Genomic DNA, 18,509 nt, shown 5'->3' with positions numbered 1-18,509 from the left:
TTATGTTCTCTTGTTGGGGGAGCTCCAGTTTCATGGAAAACTAAAAAGCAATCAATGGTCTCAAGGTCATCGGCTGAAGTAGAATACCGAGCGATGGCTAGTACTGTAAGTGAAATTCTTTGGATGAGATGGCTTTTAAAGGATTTTCAAGTTGTTGTCACTAATGCTACACCTCTTTTATGTGATAATGGCGCGGCTCGTCATATTGCAAATAATCCAGTATTTCATGAGCGTACAAAGCATGTTGAAATGGACTGTTATTTTGTCCGTGAAAGAGTTGAATCTCAAGAAATATTGCCTTTAAACATCAACACCAAACATCAAGTAGCTGATCTTTTTACCAAGCCATTAGGGGCTCAACAGTTGAACTTTTTACTTGGCAAGCTGGGTGTTCGTGATCTCCACACTCCAACTTGAGGGGGAGTAAAGGATGTTTATCTTTATTTATGTTTATCTACTTAATTATTTACGGTAGTATTAGTTTGTTCCTAGAATTCAGGAATTGCTCTCCTATTAGGCCTCTAATTGTATTTCTTATTTAAACCTTTTTTGACGAATAAAGAAATTAATCTTTTGGCCCATATCAAATTCATTATATATATAATCTAATGTAAACAAGTATTGTATTTATTTAAGTTATTTTATGAGGTTTATTATTTAAAAAGCATGAAATTTTAAGAACACTCATATAATTTTTATAATTTATCGATGTACGGTTTTTGCGAGAAAAGATTTTGAATGAATTGGAGGAATAAAAGATTTATGGAGCAGAGAGAAAAAAAATGATTGGTTGAGATTTGAGTAGAGAGAAAGGGTGTTAGGTAAATATATAATTGATATATGGGCATTCTGAGAAAGTAAATGTTGAAACTTAAAATGTAGACATGGAAGATCTGCTTTATAATATAGTATAGACTAGTTATTGCAACCATGTGTTGTCACTGAATATATTTTTTACACGACAATGTTTTGGACCTTAAATTTTATGTCAAGTATTTAAAATATAAAAGAAAAATAAAATATATAAAAACATAAATTTTAATTATATTAATGTTTAAAAAATAAATTATGAATTATATTAATAAATATATGTTTGATTATTATCAATAAATAAATAGACAGGAATTTTTGTATGTGGTCTTTAAAGTAGTATATCTTAATGTGATATACATATCATTATTATTATTATTATTATTATTATTATTATTATTATTAATGAATATATAAATACATACTCCGTAAAAGATGCTTGTGTTTAACAGCCGAAAATAAAAAAACATATCAATATTTAATAGGTAAATTAATTGGAAGTGGGGAGAACCAACACCCATACGTTACTTTCATTAGTCTTTTTCTTTTTCTCTTCCCAAAGCAAAGATTCGATATAACTCTTCAATACTACTTTTTATCTATCCAATAAGTGGCCATCATCTCTTTCTTCTCTATTTTCCGCCGGCCGGAGCTCTCCGCAACAAAAAAAAAAGAACGATGTGTACAACACCGCTTTATCAGAGCTGAACCGCGTCGTTGAAGGCCGGTGTCTAGGTAACCGGCTTTCTCAAGATAAAGTAAGACCGGTGTCTAAAACACCGGCTTAGTTAGCCACGTAAGTAAAGGCCGGCGTTGAAGACACGGACTTTTTCAAGAAAAAAGCAAAACTAGTGTCTACAATACCGATTTTCGTAGTTTTACAAGTTTTTCAAACAAAGTTCGTATTTACACCACATATCTCGAAAAACTTAGTATCCGTACAAAAAATTCCAACAGCGGTCTCGATAATACGCCATGAACACAGTGAAAACACAAACATTGTGAGCCTTTGCATGAATACATTCTACTAGCAATATCGCCTCGTTACCTCATCATCACTTCATATTTACAAAAAAAATTTATAGACGGATAAATCTCATGTCTCTCACCATACCCCACCACACACTTTCACTCTTCATTCGTACTCATTGCCGAGGAGATGCCATGCCACAACGCTATGCTATGACGGGATGAAGGGATCTCCACATAGTAGCTCCTCAAGAGTTTGAGGGGTTCCCATAACCCCTCACTCCCCATGCCCTTACATTCTGGATGTTCTTGACTCATATTCTTAGAATGTTAGTGCCATCACGTCATCCTGAATGAAATTCTCATGGTCGTCCTCTTCAAAATTTGGGAATTTGGGTTTGTGTGAAACCTACTTACTTTGTATTAGAATTTCAAAATTTATCTTTAAGAATTCAATGAAAATGATAATATTTATTATTATAATGACATTCTAGTAAAACTTTGGTGGTAAAACATGATGTAAGAACACCATTCTTCTTATCACATCAACATTGTCTTATTATTTTTTTCTCAAAACACTATTTAACATGACCCATACTAACAATTCTTTATTCTCATTTACCATCTATTTTAAACATAAAAAATAACAAAATACATTGATACACCCCTTACACCACCTCCCCTCCTTTTATCCTCTTCATGGTATGAACACCAAGCCCAAAACTTGCCCAAAACACGGGTCATACCAACAGCGGCCTCGATAATACGCCATGAACACAGTGAAAACAAAAACATTGGGAGCCCTTGCATGAATACATTCTACTAGCAATATCGCCTTGTTACCTCATCATCACCTCATATTTACAAAAAAAAATTTTATAAACGGATAAATCTCATGTCTTTCACCGTAACCCACCACACACTTTCACTCTTCATTCGTACTCATTGTTGAGGAGATGCCATGCCACAACGCTATGCTATGACAGGATGGAATGCTATCAATGTCTTCTAACATGTAAGGCACGATGTCTTACTGGATGAGCCTAAAGAACATTACATATTTCACATTATACAATAAATGATGGTGTTCATGAAATATTAAAGTATTAAGATATGAGGGATTATATATCTATGTTTGAGTATTTAACAAACACATAATCTCTAAGTATTTAACTATGAAAAAGGGTGAATTTGTGGTTGTTGTATACCTCAACTTGGGTATATAACCCTTAACTAACTAGTTTTTTTTTATTATTTATTGAATAATTGATAAATGATTGGCTTCACATTTTTTATGGATTAAAATATTAAGATATAAAATATCTATATACAAATTTAGATATATAACAATCACATAGTTCGTATTCTTTTAAGCTAAAGATATATATCATGATATATATACCCAAACTATTTAAATTGAGGATATCAAATTTTGACTTATCATAGACAAAAACCTAATTAAATTTTCACTTGGGCACTAAAATCATTAGAGATTGTCTTGTGTCACCGGTACTAATTACTAGTCATCGTTTTTGTCAGTTTCATATTTGAAATATATTCCTTCCAACAAGTTAACCATCAGTTCTATACAACATCCCCATGACACCCAATAGTAAATTATTAGTCTTGAATCCATTTTTTTTGTTTAAGTTGAGAGAATAAAATAAAACGATCGTTGTTAGCATCATGAGCCTCCCACCACAAGCTCCATTACATCGAGTCCCACATAATGGTGTGAGCTTGCATGCGGTTTGAAGCAACCACGAGCAAAAAACGGACCCGGTTAGGGACACTGCAAGTGCTCTGAGCATACACTCTGTATGTAAGTTTACCAGTTATATTATAACTTTAATTTAATTTAAAGTAGGAAGGCAATCAAGGCATATACTTGTTTCTATAAGCTATTTGATTCGCCAAAAAACATTCAAAAGAATGAGCATGGAGCATGTGTTCAGAGTTCAGACTTGTGCTATCACTATATACAAAATCAGAGTAACTAAACAAATTCCAAATAGATATCATAACCAATGAAACAACTATGGTAGATTGATAGTGTCTAGTTATCAACTATACATGATAGATTGTGTTTTATAGGAGTAACCTTTATACGTAGTGATAACTTAAGCAAGCCACATTTGTTTAAAAGACATAGAGATGTACTTAGTACACACACACAAAAAAAACACAACACAATATCTGTTAGCTAACTATACACATATAAAAAGCCGGGAAAACTATATGGAATAAAAGGAAATGTTAGAAAAGTAGATAACAAACTAAATGTCAAGTTTCAAAAAAAAAAAAAAAGTTCCGATGCCGGGAATCGAACCCGGGTCGCCTGGGTGAAAGCCAGATATCCTAACCGCTGGACGACATCGGAATTCTTGTTGCAGTTGTTAATGTATAATGTATGATCCAATCGCATGATTTCAATATTAACTTTTTCAATTAAAATATAGTTCTTGTAATAATAATGCGAGAAAACTATATAAACATGTGTGTCATAATACTTGAACGTAGTTTTGATAAAGTTATACTTGTATCTTATGTCTATTATTTGGTAGATTTGGTAACAAATATACTACGTTTAGTACAAGTTACATTATATAAATTGAATTTGATTTTGGATTAACTCACCACAAAACTTTACAAACTCATAAACTCAACATACATTTTTTACAAGAAAAAACTTCATCATCATATCATACATATAAATAACCCGGTTTCACTCGATAAACAATCATTTTCTTTTTACTAAAAAGCTAACGACATGCATGCTCATAAGATCATCGACAATCTCATCAACGAGTATATGAAGCACATCTCCTTCCACATCGTTCACAAACTCATCTTTTTCGACAAATGAAAACGTAGTAATATGCCAACCAAAATCCCAAAAACTGTTGATATCCGGATTCGTGTTATATATATCTCTCTCGAGCATATACAAGTAATCCGCTTCATCATATTCGTTGTGATCATAATTCCTACCATAAACTCGTAAGCTTTCCAAATCTTTATATAGTTGTTTAACAAGTTCATCTAAAAACCTTATAGTCGTGCCACTAACGGAAGGTTTCACGTATGGGTGAACCGAAAGTTCTTGGCTTCTTGCTTTTCGTTTCAAGATTTCGTACCCACAATCTCGTTTTAACTTAGTTTCGTCCCTGTGATGGTCGTTATGATCATCCACATGAAGAAAACCGACTGGTATATCGAGTCTAAAAAGGGCTTTGGCCGTGCTTAAAAACAGTTGATCCTCTATTAGAATCTCTTTGAGTTGCTTCTCATCCTCGGTTAGTACTACTCGTGTATTAGAGTAGAACGCTTTCTTCAGTTTAATTTTCGAAAAATGAACTGCTGGCTCTATATTTTTTCTCCTTGCACCTGTAGCCAATACGATAAGTTAGCTGAGTATGTTTGGTTGAAAGCTTTTATAAGATTCAAGCTTCTAAGAAAACACTCATAACAAATAAAATCACTGATACTTTTTATATTTAAAAAGCCTTTTCTGTGTCAGCTTTTAGAAGCTTCAAGCAAATAAAATCGCTCGTATTCTTAATATTTAAAAAGTTTTTTTTTCTCTATTTTGAAATATTTTGAAATGATACTTACCAGTAACTATGATATCTGATGATGATAGTTGAGGACCATTCTTGATTTCGTAATCAAAATCAGGCACTTGGATAGTCGATTTTGGTTTATTTAAGTTCGACATTTTGCTCTTGGTTTCTTCGGGTTTCAAATGGATGGTCACATCCTTTATTTTCGTTTCTTTTAAAACCGAAAGTTTATGCTTTGTTGGTGCCGCTAAAGTTTTCATACCCGTTCGATTTCTTCTTTTCAATACCTCATCTTTCAATCGAGGGGCGTCGGTGTTTCTTACAGGCAATACATTTTCCTTCTTTCGTATAACGGGCTTCTCTTTGACAACGGGCGGTTGCTTGTAACGTTCTGTTTTATCAAATACTTGAGTTTTTGGAGCTGGATCTTTTGCTTTCGGGTTCTGTTCAAAGAGTCGTGTTTGAAGCTCTTTTGCTTGCGGATTCTGTTCAATGGGTCGTATTTGGAGCTCTTTTGAAACCGGGCTCATGTTCTTAACCTGTTTGACTACTTGTGAATCTTGTTTACCCTTTTGGGTCCTTTTTTCGGGTTTTTGAGCTTGATTATTGCTTCTAGGAACGAGTCTGATCTCGTTCTTCTTCTCCTTTCGGATCGTTTTCTTCTTGTCCACTCGCAAACTCTCTTCATCTTCTGGCCCTCTACGCTTGTGTTGCAACTTCTCTTTTGTCTCACCTTTCATTTGTCTCTCCGGCTTCTTAGGCAGTTGATCAAACCGCTTATTGTTTGTATCCAACTCATGGGTGTTTTGGGACTTTCGATCGTCTAATGGAACTATACTTTCTTTTTCCTGTCTCATAGTCTTATTAACTACACTCTTACTTGAATCTTCAATTATTTTACAGTAGTCTCGCTCAACCTTGACAGAAACCTCTTCAAGTCCCATTAGTTTCGCGATCACATTTGATATCCTCCCTTTTCCTGAACGATTCGAGGCGTTCTGTGTTGTAGAAACACTTCTAACGCTTTCAGCACTAGCCGATCTCTGATGACCCGATACCTCACTAGAAGCATCAGGTAATGCCATGTTTGTCTTTCTAGACGGCTTATCAAAAGAAAATCTAGGCAAAGCAACTTGGTTTCGATCCACAACTTTTGAACGATCATTTTGATCATTTTCATCATCGACTTCCAACAACGTAACACGACTCTTTCGTTGTGGAGTAACCATCATTTCTGAAGCTTCTTGCAAACTCACAAGCATTCTTAAAGATTCTTCCAAACCCTTAGCCCCTTTCAACAACTCTTTCCCAACTTCCATCGAATACCTATTCATATTTGTACCACTAGAACCCGATCTAATGATTTCGTAAAGATTTTGTACTCCTTTTGATATTTCTTTGATCTGAATGGTGGTGAGTGCTGGAGTAGCAGCAACCACACCACCACTCGAGGGACGATGCTTTACTAAGCTTGTCATCGTCCCATTTCTTGTATTTTCAACGTCTAGTGATCTCCGACCGATTTGTTGCAAAAATTCTATCATTGTGTTGGTGCTACGCGAATTTGAAAAATCCATGTTCATTATTTTCTCCCCGTTTTTAACCGCGTACGTGAAGGCCATGGATAAATCTCCAATGGATTCCGCTCTTTGGTGTTGTCCACCAGTATAAGAAACAAGTTGTTGCGATGATTCGTTTATGCTAAGAGCTCGATTTGAGTTTTGGTTCATCGTTTTTGCCCCACCGATCTACACGAAAAATATTACACGATATAATGTGAGTATATTTGTCGTTACAAAAACTAAAATATAAAGATTAACTTACGATTTCAAGTGATTTTGTGTGTCTAGATCCTCTCTGCACATTTCCAGGGTTCCTATACGCATCTATTCATCAAACATACACACAACATTATATACATCTAGAAAGAAAAAAACGATAATTTTATTAATCAACTAATAGTAGTATTTTATCAATTTGAATCGTGACATATTTTTACTTTATCATAGATTAATGTTTCACATCATTGTATGCCTTTCATCTAACTTGTATAAATTTTGTCCATGTGGTCAATGATTGTTTCACTACGGTAAAACGGTAATTGTTGAATATATATTATTATTTTTTTGGTAATTTTAAAGCATTGATTTTTTTATTTAAAATCTATCAATGCGCTATGGATTAAAGGTGGGTTTGGCACCTATATTAAAGTGTAGTAGAACATGTGAGTTATTTCCTTTATGGTTTTGCTCTTTATGGTTGAGTCATGTGTGCAAGTTTGGCACAAAAGAGACCACCATACACACTAGGGGATACAAGTCACATATGTGGGGTCTAGTTGATGCATCAATACGTTCATTTAATTTTGTTTTTATATAATTAATAAATACTCGTATAAAATATTCAATGTTATTAACATAATATATTGAAAACTAAATATTGTATGAATTTTAATTTAAACCTATAAGTATACGAATACTTCATTTCATAATATTGATAAATTTTGTTTCATTGATATATATTGCATACAACATGTAGATTTGTTGGTTACTACTAAGTACTAACTACGAGTATTTTTTTATTATTTTTATCTTAACTAAAAAAGGTCCCAGATAATAATATCTAGACTTTAAACCCATACCCCCGTCACTTGATCAGACTTTTCATTTTATATTTCTATCAGTTTTGGAATCGCTTCAAGCCATTAAACAGGAATCTTAGTTAGCGAGAACAATATCTATTTTTATTTTTTATTAAAAAAAAAAAATTATACTTACACTCAATTATTACATTAACCACCCCCTAATTATCTTGATTCTACGTATTAAACAAAATTCGACCCATCAATTTTTTTTATTGATAGGTCATACTCAAAATTAACCGCTTTGCCAAATGCTCATTTTGTAACATGATCATTTGTTGACTAACAAATCAAATAAGATCACCATGAATTTTTGCTTCTAATTATATGCATGTGATGCTTCATATCACCCAATAGCTGTGACTCCTGTGATTTTATGTCCAACGATGAATAACTAGCGACGATCGATACATATATTTTCTTTATCGTACACCACTAAATGTCTTTTAATTAAGGTGTGTTACTATACAATATTGTTAAACATGTGTATACGGTTAAAAAACGTAGTGTATGGATTACCTAGTGAATTCATATTGATTATTGTATAAATGTTTGAACAAATGATAATACAAGTACTATAAACTCCATCACAATAGTACAATACTAATAAAAAAAAAAAAAACAAGAAAACGTACCCAACAAAAGACGAATATAGAAACTAAGAATATATAGATGCATATATATATATAGCTGATCGATCATCAAACTAAAAAGACAAGTATATATGGTACCTCTAGCCGTAGCATTGGTATGACCCGAACCCTGAGCTACGCCCATTCGTTCTTTCCGCAGCCGGAGATCATGCAACAGCTTTTGTGCAAAATCAGACTTGGCTGCCATTTTTCGTGCAGGCTCTAGACTTTGGGGGAAAAAAATTTAAAAAGACTAATTTATAAGTTTGAATCGGTCAAACGTTATAGAAGAAATAAAGGGGAATTAATAAATGGTGATGAGAGAAGATCATAGATTTGGTGTAAATACAGGGGTTTAGTTGGGAAGGTTCAATCGAGATCAGGTGAGAAAGAAAACAACAGTTTTAGAGAATTGGTGGAGAATGTATGTAGTGGAAAGGTTGACGTGAACGTTTTCTCACCCACTGCAAAATGCATATTACAACACACACTCGAATACAAATTCACAATGACTTGGATTTAAAACCAAGCAATGTCACATATTTCAAAGTGATTCAATTCTTTTGCACTTTTTCTATTTAAGGGTCTTATTACTTATCATTGCCCATACATTATTACACGAGTGGTACGTATGCATTTATTTTGTTTCTTCTAATTGTTACATTACACAAAACTTATATAAGGTTTTTGTGTAACATGGCTGATTTCGCCATTTAGCTTGGAATGTTATGTCTTTATAGATTTATAAACGTGTTCTATGCGTATTGACAGAAATTGAAGGATTTTATAGGGGCTGAACATGTAAAATTTAAATTAATAATAACCCGTATCTAATAAAACTTACGCTATAATATATTAAAGTTTCAGAGGGGCCTGGACTCTTTTGCCTCTTCCTTCGCCTATGCCAACGATAGGAGTGGGGTAAGAAAAAAAAAGAAAAGAGAGACGTGTTACCATACAAAAAGTTTTTCGATAATATAGGTGAAGAACTACGGATGACCAAAAGTCCAAAACCAAACAGTATATCAAATCATCTATAAAAACTAAAGAGGCATTTGGTTGCGGGAAACACCTCTTGTTTTCTATTTTTGTTTTTTAAGAAAATATGAAAAACAGAAAATGCGTTCTAATCATAGTTTGCTAAGAATGTTTTTCAAGAAAACAAAAATAATGTTTTCCATTTTTCCATTGATAACTTGAAAACATTTTTTTCTTGTTTTTCATTTTTCATTTCATTCCTCCCCTCCCTCACATCTCTAACATGTTTTCTAGTTTTCTAATTAGAACGTGTCTTCAAAATTTTTATTTGTTTTTTTAGAAATAAAAACTACTTTCACCTTCTAGAAAATTAAAAATGTGACAAATATACGTGATAGATATAAAATATGTAATATAAATACTTTTAAGTAAAGTTATGAGAAATAATATAAAAAATTAACTCCATTTAGTAAAAATCCCAAGATGGAGTTGGTTTTTGTTAAGTCGCCAGCCACGAGCTAGAAATCATATATTGCGTCAAAAAAACCAACTAAAGTTGAATTCTTGCATGAGATGAATGTATGTTAAAAAAAGGAAAGAATTTAAACTTTATTTTAAACAATGTATTTATTGTATTACATCGAGTATTCCAGTTTCAATTATCTATTTAAATTAAAAAGTACCTTAAAGCAAAGGAAATTTTCAAATTTGCGGTGGAAACGAAATAACTCCTTTTTTTCCTTTCATTCTTTGGCTCAAATATCAGCTACTAGAGAAAGAATATAACGTTGGTTATTAAACAACAAATCCGATGTCGTCCAGCGGTTAGGATATCTGGCTTTCACCCAGGCGACCCGGGTTCGATTCCCGGCATCGGAACTTTTTCATTTTGTATTTAAAACTATTTTGGTACGTCTAATGACAGAAGAAATACAACAAAGAAGCTTCACTATTTCCACTCCTTTATTGAGAAAGCGCATTGTGGTTCAAATATTAAAAGATCTCCCTTGAGTGAATGTGCACTTGTGATAGGATGACAGTTTTCTATTCAACTTAATTGCGTGCACGGTAAGTCGGTACTGATCTACTTTGTTGCCACTTCTCATTTATTTTTAGGAAGGAACCAAAAAAATAAATAAATTGAGATTATTACATCTCACAGTGTGATGAAATCAGTAGTCAGTACCATTGATTTATAGTTAGAGAATTGCAGTCTGTTTTAAGTGCAATAAAATATAGAATTCTGCTCAAGCAGTTTCAGAGATTAGTGCTTCACCATCGAAGCACTCTGAACCGTGTAAGATAGGACTTATTACGTCTAAGTTGGACAGTAGGACTTAACGCGAACCAGATATATAGACGATGGACGATCATTATAAGGGAGTATGCACCATCCAAGTTATAATTAAAATTGAATCATGAATTTAGTGTAAGCTTGTGCATAAGATACAATATTTACTTCAACATAACCATTGCTTCTTTGTTATAATTACTAGACTGAAATAATATTTCAGAAAAAAGAACCAAACATTATAATTTAGACATCATACTACATAAAAAATTCCACTAATAATTATAGATGAAAGGTGGTTGATTAATATACCAAAATCAAATCCAAAGTAGTAGAGCTACAAACATAAGCATAGTCATACTAACATTTTCATTTTTCAACCTTGCTCCTAAACATTTATAATAAGTTAAAACATAAACCCATTAAACCCCAGTTGATCCAAAGCCACCTGCACCTCTGATAGTAGAATCCAAATCATCAACTTGAACAACATCAGGAGTAATAATCTTTTCGATAATCAACTGCGCGATTCGGTCACCAGCTTTGACTTCAAAGTCAACATCAGAATGGTTAAACAAAATCACCCCAACTGGACCTCTGTAATCAGCATCAATCACACCTGCCCCAACATCTATTGAATGCTTCCATGCCAACCCAGACCTTGGTGCTGTACAACACAAAACAAAGCATTCAGTTTATACATAATATAGTATACATACATACATTTTTGTATGTATAAGTTTTGTCAAACAAACATTAAAAAGGCATACCAATCCTAGCATATGTTCCTTCTGGTACTGCAATGCTTAGATCTGTAGCAACCAGTGCTTTACCCCTTGCAGGCACTTTTGTCTTAATTGCACTACATCAAAATTATACATATATTATTACAACTCTATATAACGCATGTTCGACAAAAAGCAAAAATCTAGGGGGAAAAAATCTTACAAAAACCCTAACTGTTTGATAAAAAAAACTACATATAAATTCAAAGTAAAAAAACAAATCCAAATGGTTTAATAAAAAACAATAATGTAGAAATCTAACAAAGTTTAAAACTGATGGGGTTTTCTATATGCATACAAGGTGTTTGATAAAATGCTTGAATGAAAATATTGAAATAAAATTTGGATTACCTAGAAAGATCGTAACCGGCGGCAAGAGAGGATCCTCTCGTAGGCAAGACGGCGTTATCGGAGAGCTTTTGAACACGGAAAAGAGAGGTGGAGTTGTCATTTTGGGGGTCAAGTTTTTGGATCTTGGCGATTGGTTCCATGATTTCAGGGGTGGTGGTGGTGGTGGTGATGTTTTGTGCCATGGTTGGAATGAATGGTTTTGATGATGAACAGTTTATGATCTGGGAATGTTGAAAATGGAGGTGGAGACTGTGGGTGGGTTTATATGGAGATGAATTGCCCGCCAAATACACGGATCCCGTAATGGCGCCAACAGTTCCCGCCATGTTTGTATTTAGATTTTAGATGTATCAAATGTACCTTCTAATTTTTTTTTGTATTGTGCTATGTTTTTATTTTGTATTATGTTATATTAATCTTATTAAATAATGGTCTAAAAATCTTTATCATTTTATTAATTTTTTTTTTAAAAAGGTGTGGATCATTTGCTCGCATCAAAGGATCTAGATTACGTTGTCTTAACCGGGTCCGCGTTAGAGAACCTCTCACCCTCAAAACCTAGTAGGATACGAAACTCATAATTAAACCGCCCAAATACACGACATTTAATCGGGATAAAACCTTGTTCCTCTGCAGGACTTAGACCTATTTCACTAGAGAACTTTATTGTGAAATTCCTTCAAATGTCTTTTCCATATCTTGAACTTGAAAGTCGAGACCTTCAACATGTAAAGCTGATGCTTAACCACTGGGCTGTAATGACAATATGTAATTATCCTCTTTTTATTTAAGAGAAAAAATATATACGCTCACATCAATTTCATCACATAACAGAACTTTTTAAGATGGATATTGCTAACAACATATATATTATGCCCTTTTATTTATAGGTATATAAAAGAAGTGAAAATAGATCAAATATATACAACATGCATAACCACTTGGTCTTAGATCAAGTGGTCATCTGGGCCTCTCTTTGGGGGTTTAGGGGAGGAGATGTTGGCAGGGAGATTTGGGATCGAATCTTAATTCCTCATGGTCTCGCACCCTTGGTACGGGTGCCTTCGGGTTTCAACCTCTAATATACTGTCCGCTTGGATATCACTGTTAAGGTTCGAACCACTAACAAACTAACACGCCGTTCTAAAAAGAAAAAAATATATATATACAACATGCATAAAAAGATTATATAGAATCATTGATATGTTGAGCCACTGACTTTTGGAGTTTCGGTTAATTGGTTCATATACCATTACTAAATGTAAAGATTTCACTATATGATTATTCGGCTTTGGAATTTTTTGCTTAACCACATTAACATAAAAATGTCTATGATTTGCGTTATATCAACAGCCGCATATATGATACACGTTCTAGATACAAAAACATGGTACATTCTATGAGATCCCAATAAAGCCTCTTAAGTCTTAACCGGCTAAATTGAATGTGTCTCTTTAAATGAAACAATACAAGATTTTTTTGTAAGGTAGTAAAATTATACGACTTTGGGACCTGGGCTTGCAAGTAAAACCATTCATGCCTCAATATTAGTCCTCAGATAATTATGAGTTGATCTAGACCTTATTGACAGAAGATACAAGTTTTTAGTATAAAACATCATCCTAGACCCATAGTATTTTCTCCAACTTTTAACTGGTCACCAGATTTTAAAAATTAAGGATTAGTGTCTCGAGATGTAATAAACTATCCGTGAATGTCTATGTTATGCAATGATATACTCAAGTGTCTATGTAATGTAATGAACTCGTTAGTCTTGACCATTTAATGTAACACGTTACCTGCTAAAAAGGTAACCGGTTATCATTTTAATTAAAAGATGACTTGGCCAAATATGCATGGCTTATGGCTCACTAATTTATGGATACATGGCTGCGGACTCATCCCATTTCAATATACGGTGTGTATATATTTTTAATCAGTGTCGACATTACCCATTCTTCACCGGCCAAAAAACGCCAAATTCACCAACTACATGTTACAACTCGTCATAAAAACCAACCCTTCATAGTATTATTATCTACTAGAGATGTAAATGGGTTCTTTCATAAAGCAACTCCAAACTAACAATAACCGGAAACAACCTGAAAGACGCCGGAATCTCGCCTGAAAATTGATTACATGACAATAACAGTCCCAGAAAGGCTAGTAAGGCTACTTAGAGATTCTGGTAGAGACCCATTTAGCATATTTGAAGATGAATCCAAAAAAGTAAAAGCTTCAAGATTCTTGATCATTTCCGGCAAACTGGTTATATGTTAGATCAAATAGACACGGTGGTCAGAGTTGCAGGAGCTGCCAGACCAATGATTCCTGAGATAAAAATTTACAAATTCACAAATTAGATATAGAAATATGATATCAGTAATCGGAGATCGAGATACAAATGTAATATTACCATCAAGTTTAGGGGAACACGCGCTATAATGTTGATTGATAATTAGTGGCATTTCTACATGTATCAATTTCAAAGTCTGGATAATTGAGGCTCGCATTATAACATACGAATGTTATGATTTTTATGGCACTTGTATTAGTTTTAATAAATGGAGAAGTTTTGTTATACCACTGAATCAGGACCGATCTCTTTGTGAATCATCGGGAAAAAAAGATTGCCGGAAGTTGGTCGGAAATTCGCCGGAGAAGATAACCAGAAGATGGAGTTGACCGGAAGTCTATTAAATGTAATGAACTTTGGCTTAAAGTCTATTGTATGTAACAAACGTGGCATCCTACGTGGCACCAACCTATTACACGTAAGAGTTACCCGGTAGACAGAATAACGAGTTTATTACATTAGATAGACATTCGAGTAGATTATTATATAACATAAACAATCGGGAATAATTCATTACATCGCCAGACACTAATCCCTAAAAATTACCTTTTATTGTATTTTAGTATGGATGGAAATGGATATGGATTTTCTTCAACATATATTCCCATTTCTTCAACATATATTCCCAATCTTTTATTAGTATAAAAGAATAATTCCACATTAGTAATAACTAATAACAAGGTGCGTTTGGTATTTTGGTATGTGAAAGTGACAATGATTTGCAAAAACAAGTGAATCAACGAAACTCATCAAAATTCGCCTTAAACCTTCAATGGACGTTCACAGATCCTTATTCTTAAGCCCTTTTCCGGACTAGTCGTCTCGGAAATGAGCATATTTTGCACCTGAAATTCGGACCAAACCCCTATTGTAGCCATTCCAAGGTAGGTTCCTCGATGACATCAGACGTGAAACACTCACTATATAATTTTCTGTTCTGTTTGTTACAGTGAGAAGCTTCTAGCGCTTAAGTTCACTAACATTCAAACTGACATAACTCGTCTTTAAGGACAAATACACAATAATCAAAACAAAATGCAATATTTGATTTGATAATCATAAGATCCATATACAAGTACACCTTGTTCTTGACCAGGGGTTTCTTCATAGATTGTTCCCCTATAGTATTATCATATATGATGTATAAATGTTGATGACACTTTTCATACAATTACCGCTTTTTCTTTTGCAGTTTGCAACTCAACAAATTCAGCTACTATGCAAGACACGATTAAATTAAAACACATTTCCTCAATAAGATCCTGTTTAGTAGTAACCTTATAGCATTATCACAATCTTTTTGTCGAACACCTAGTGTGCAATTCTAAACACCAATCTTCCGGCCAATTCCATGCCTCAATCTCTTCCTAATTCCTCCCAAACCCTACACAACCAAAAGAAACTGTTCAGCAAATAAACCCTATGACCAAAAATGTGTAGCTAATCAGAAAGGCGTAAGTAATAACAAACCGTGTTTTGAGGCAACGGTTCAACATCGACCGAAACCAAAGACATCTTAGCTATCTCAGAAACTGCAGCGTCTCTCAATTCAGTAACGTCACTAGTGAGATGCTCGTATCCAGCCTCAAACGCTTCCTGCCAAAACCTAGGCAGCCGTGTGGTTTTACTATGTGTGTATACATTCCAAAACCTTTTTACAAGTTTCTCCCGGTCCTCAACTTCCTAGTATTTCATTCAAATCACAAATAACCATCAATCATACAATCCAACCATAAACCTACGTCAATGTGACCTAGTGATCAGTAAAAGGTTTGTTTTATAACGGAGTAAAGATATTTTCCGCACACCCCAGGGTCCGCCCCTGGTTATAAACATATTGGGATAGTCTGTTGTGGTCATGGCAACCCCACAATTACTATAAAACTCTATTTTTCTAGTACTATTTTGATGTATTTATCTAGTTTAAAGGTAATCGGCAACCTCAGACTCGTATAATTTAACTTAGTAGTTGAACGTTTGTTAGCAATATGAAAACTGTTCGGCTACCCAGGCTGAAAATCCTGGCTCCGCCACTGGGTTTGAATATATTTCCCACTTAAGCCATATACATTTCAGTCAAAGACTCGCCTACCCAGTAACCTAAATCTTATCTATTTACCGATTTATACAGTGTAATTGTAATTAAATAACATTATATATGCAAATTAGAAAAAATAAAGAGAGGTTAGTACCAATATGTCGAGATCATGAACAGGGGAATCAAATGAGTCATTAAAGGGATTACTAGCATTGCTATCGCCCGACCATTTTAAAGTAACTGAACCGGTGAACATGGACCATAAAGCTAGCAACAAGATTGCAGAAATGGCCCAAAACTTGTACCTGTTCTTAGTAAACAACCCAGCACCGCCACCACCACCACCACCACCACCGCCACCGCCACCATTATGTGTAGCTAAAAGAGGTAAGTCTTGTTTTCTTGTTGATTCGGTATCCTTCATTTTTGTTTATAAGAAAGAAAGAATTTTGATGTTATGAAATCCGTGAGGAGAGCAAAAGTTATTATGAATGAATAGGGGGGAGGGAGGAGGTGATTAAAATGGGTGGGTGGAAATTCCTTAATTCAGTGTGGACTCAACTCACTCGTTGAAAAAGAATTATTGGATGTGTAAATGGTACATGTCTACTACATATGGTGTCGGCTACCCAATTTTAATTCTTTCTAAAACTTATCTATAATTTTATAATCTCTTCTAAAATGCATTGGGCTCTCCATTTTAAAAAATTTAACAATCTTTTCAATATCGTTATATTGCTCTTAATTCATACATTACTTCTAATTTTATATCTCTAAACATAATCAGACAAACACCATATCAAAATCTAACACACATTTACTTCTTTTTCTCCTTCATATTTAAACACGCATATCGATTCATCCTCCACTGTTTTGTATTATCATCACCGTTTAACCGTCGCAACGCGCAGACACCAACCCTCGTTTGTTAAAAATGTTACAATATATGTATTATCTCATTTTTAAAAATATTTTTAAACCTATTTTGTAAATTAAAGTTAGATGTTGTATAAATTATATATTATCATGATATCCACACATAACAACGGGTGAATATGTCGTAGTAAAATATTGATTGTGATGCTCGTTGATAATATATTGGTTGCGATATATAAATGATATATATATATATATATATAAAAGCGTAAATGTAGTTTTTGACAAATTGAAAATTCACAAATGTTTTACATTGAATGGAAAAAAAACTACTAAGATAAACCATCAATAAAAATAAAAAAATTAGCAACACCCACCTCTAATAAATATTACAACTTTTATGTTTAAATTTTACATGTTAACATTTTAACTTCTTTAATTATACCGTTATACCCAATTTTTTTCCCACACCAACAAACTCATATGCAAATAAACCATATTTCATATGAATTTTGTATCAAATGACCAAGTTGGTCTTTGTATATGATGAAAATAAATGGTTTTGCCTTATCATATCGGGAATGAATAACTCAGATTGTGTCTTACCTTAATGTATTAAATTTTAAATAGGTATAGTGGAAATATTTTGTAAACTTTAAATAGGGTTTGAAATGTACTTTTCATAGATATAATTTCTATCAAATATATTATAATATAAAAAAAATATTTACGGTCAACTTAAGAATAAAAGATTTGGAAAAATTGAGACATGAAGACTAAATAGTAATATTTTGAGTAAATTATATGTTGTGCTCGTTAATCATTAATCATTATAGGTAAATCTGATAGCAATGAAAGAGACGTATAGCGTGGTTGCGGGCCTACTCGTATTTACTACGTAGTATAGTGCTTCGTTACTCGATTTCATATCATGATACATCAACATGTCCCCCCTTACCTCCATCTTGACGCTTAATCTTTATTTTTCGTTTTATTTACAAACAATAAATTATTAATTGATTAATTAATTAATTAATGTGTATTGAATAACTAACAAGCTTCTCAGTCAATTAAGGATCTTAGCTTAAATTTGAATTGAATTAAAGTGTAACACATTAACAGAAATGTATTCATGATTGAATCAGACTACTAAAATGAGCAGGGAGGACAATGTAACCCGATATGATCATAATGTAAAAGGTGGATCATTTTCTAAAAA

General features: G+C 33.4%; 3 protein-coding genes and 2 non-coding genes across 5 annotated transcripts; 1 reads left to right on the top strand and 4 right to left on the bottom strand.

The window, feature by feature from the left end:
- Window positions 1–4,087: 4,087 nt before the first annotated feature.
- Window positions 4,088–4,159, bottom strand: TRNAE-UUC. The gene has a single exon. It is a non-coding gene; the product is annotated as a tRNA-Glu (tRNA).
- A 219-nt stretch (window positions 4,160–4,378) lies between these two features.
- On the bottom strand, window positions 4,379–8,830 carry LOC122579890. Its single transcript, XM_043752149.1, has 4 exons — window positions 8,715–8,830; window positions 7,167–7,228; window positions 5,395–7,090; window positions 4,379–5,166 (listed from the first exon to the last, which is right to left on the bottom strand). Exons 1-4 carry the CDS (start codon window positions 8,821–8,823, stop codon window positions 4,520–4,522), a joined length of 2,514 nt encoding a protein of 837 aa, XP_043608084.1. The 5' UTR covers window positions 8,824–8,830; the 3' UTR covers window positions 4,379–4,519.
- Window positions 8,831–10,400: 1,570 nt separating this feature from the next.
- Window positions 10,401–10,472, top strand: TRNAE-UUC. The gene has a single exon. It is a non-coding gene; the product is annotated as a tRNA-Glu (tRNA).
- A 697-nt stretch (window positions 10,473–11,169) lies between these two features.
- LOC122579911 (deoxyuridine 5'-triphosphate nucleotidohydrolase) lies at window positions 11,170–12,399 on the bottom strand. The gene is made up of 3 exons (XM_043752170.1): window positions 12,021–12,399; window positions 11,655–11,746; window positions 11,170–11,551 (listed from the first exon to the last, which is right to left on the bottom strand). The coding sequence occupies exons 1-3, from the start codon at window positions 12,344–12,346 to the stop codon at window positions 11,307–11,309; spliced, it is 663 nt and encodes a 220-aa protein (XP_043608105.1). The 5' UTR covers window positions 12,347–12,399; the 3' UTR covers window positions 11,170–11,306.
- Window positions 12,400–15,398: 2,999 nt separating this feature from the next.
- LOC122579097 lies at window positions 15,399–17,002 on the bottom strand. Its single transcript, XM_043751197.1, has 3 exons — window positions 16,569–17,002; window positions 15,847–16,059; window positions 15,399–15,760 (listed from the first exon to the last, which is right to left on the bottom strand). Exons 1-3 carry the CDS (start codon window positions 16,836–16,838, stop codon window positions 15,701–15,703), a joined length of 543 nt encoding a protein of 180 aa, XP_043607132.1. The 5' UTR covers window positions 16,839–17,002; the 3' UTR covers window positions 15,399–15,700.
- Between the last annotated feature and the right edge of the window lie 1,507 nt (window positions 17,003–18,509).

Source organism: Erigeron canadensis, chromosome 8, assembly GCF_010389155.1.
Source record: "Erigeron canadensis isolate Cc75 chromosome 8, C_canadensis_v1, whole genome shotgun sequence".
In the NCBI taxonomy this organism is placed as follows: Eukaryota; Viridiplantae; Streptophyta; class Magnoliopsida; order Asterales; family Asteraceae; genus Erigeron; species Erigeron canadensis.
The sequence above is the reverse complement of the archived record's forward strand: the minus strand, read 5'-3'. Positions and strand labels throughout refer to the sequence as shown.

Excerpts from the sequence above, each read along its gene's own strand:
- LOC122579911 (XM_043752170.1), bottom strand. The coding sequence starts at position 12,346 with ATGGCGGGAACTGTTGGCGCCATTACGGGATCCGTGTATTTGGCGGGC. Across the intron at positions 11,747-12,020 it reads GCCGGTTACGATCTTTCTAG|TGCAATTAAGACAAAAGTGC; the intron begins GTAATCCAAATT and ends ATTTTGATGTAG. Across the intron at positions 11,552-11,654 it reads AGGAACATATGCTAGGATTG|CACCAAGGTCTGGGTTGGCA; the intron begins GTATGCCTTTTT and ends TGTGTTGTACAG.
- LOC122579890 (XM_043752149.1), bottom strand. The coding sequence starts at position 8,823 with ATGGCAGCCAAGTCTGATTTTGCACAAAAGCTGTTGCATGATCTCCGG. Across the intron at positions 7,091-7,166 it reads ACACAAAATCACTTGAAATC|ATCGGTGGGGCAAAAACGAT; the intron begins GTAAGTTAATCT and ends TTTTTCGTGTAG. Across the intron at positions 5,167-5,394 it reads ATCAGATATCATAGTTACTG|GTGCAAGGAGAAAAAATATA; the intron begins GTAAGTATCATT and ends TATTGGCTACAG.
- LOC122579097 (XM_043751197.1), bottom strand. The coding sequence starts at position 16,838 with ATGAAGGATACCGAATCAACAAGAAAACAAGACTTACCTCTTTTAGCT. Across the intron at positions 16,060-16,568 it reads TTCATGATCTCGACATATTG|GAAGTTGAGGACCGGGAGAA; the intron begins GTACTAACCTCT and ends ATGAAATACTAG. Across the intron at positions 15,761-15,846 it reads AACCGTTGCCTCAAAACACG|GGTTTGGGAGGAATTAGGAA; the intron begins GTTTGTTATTAC and ends TTGGTTGTGTAG.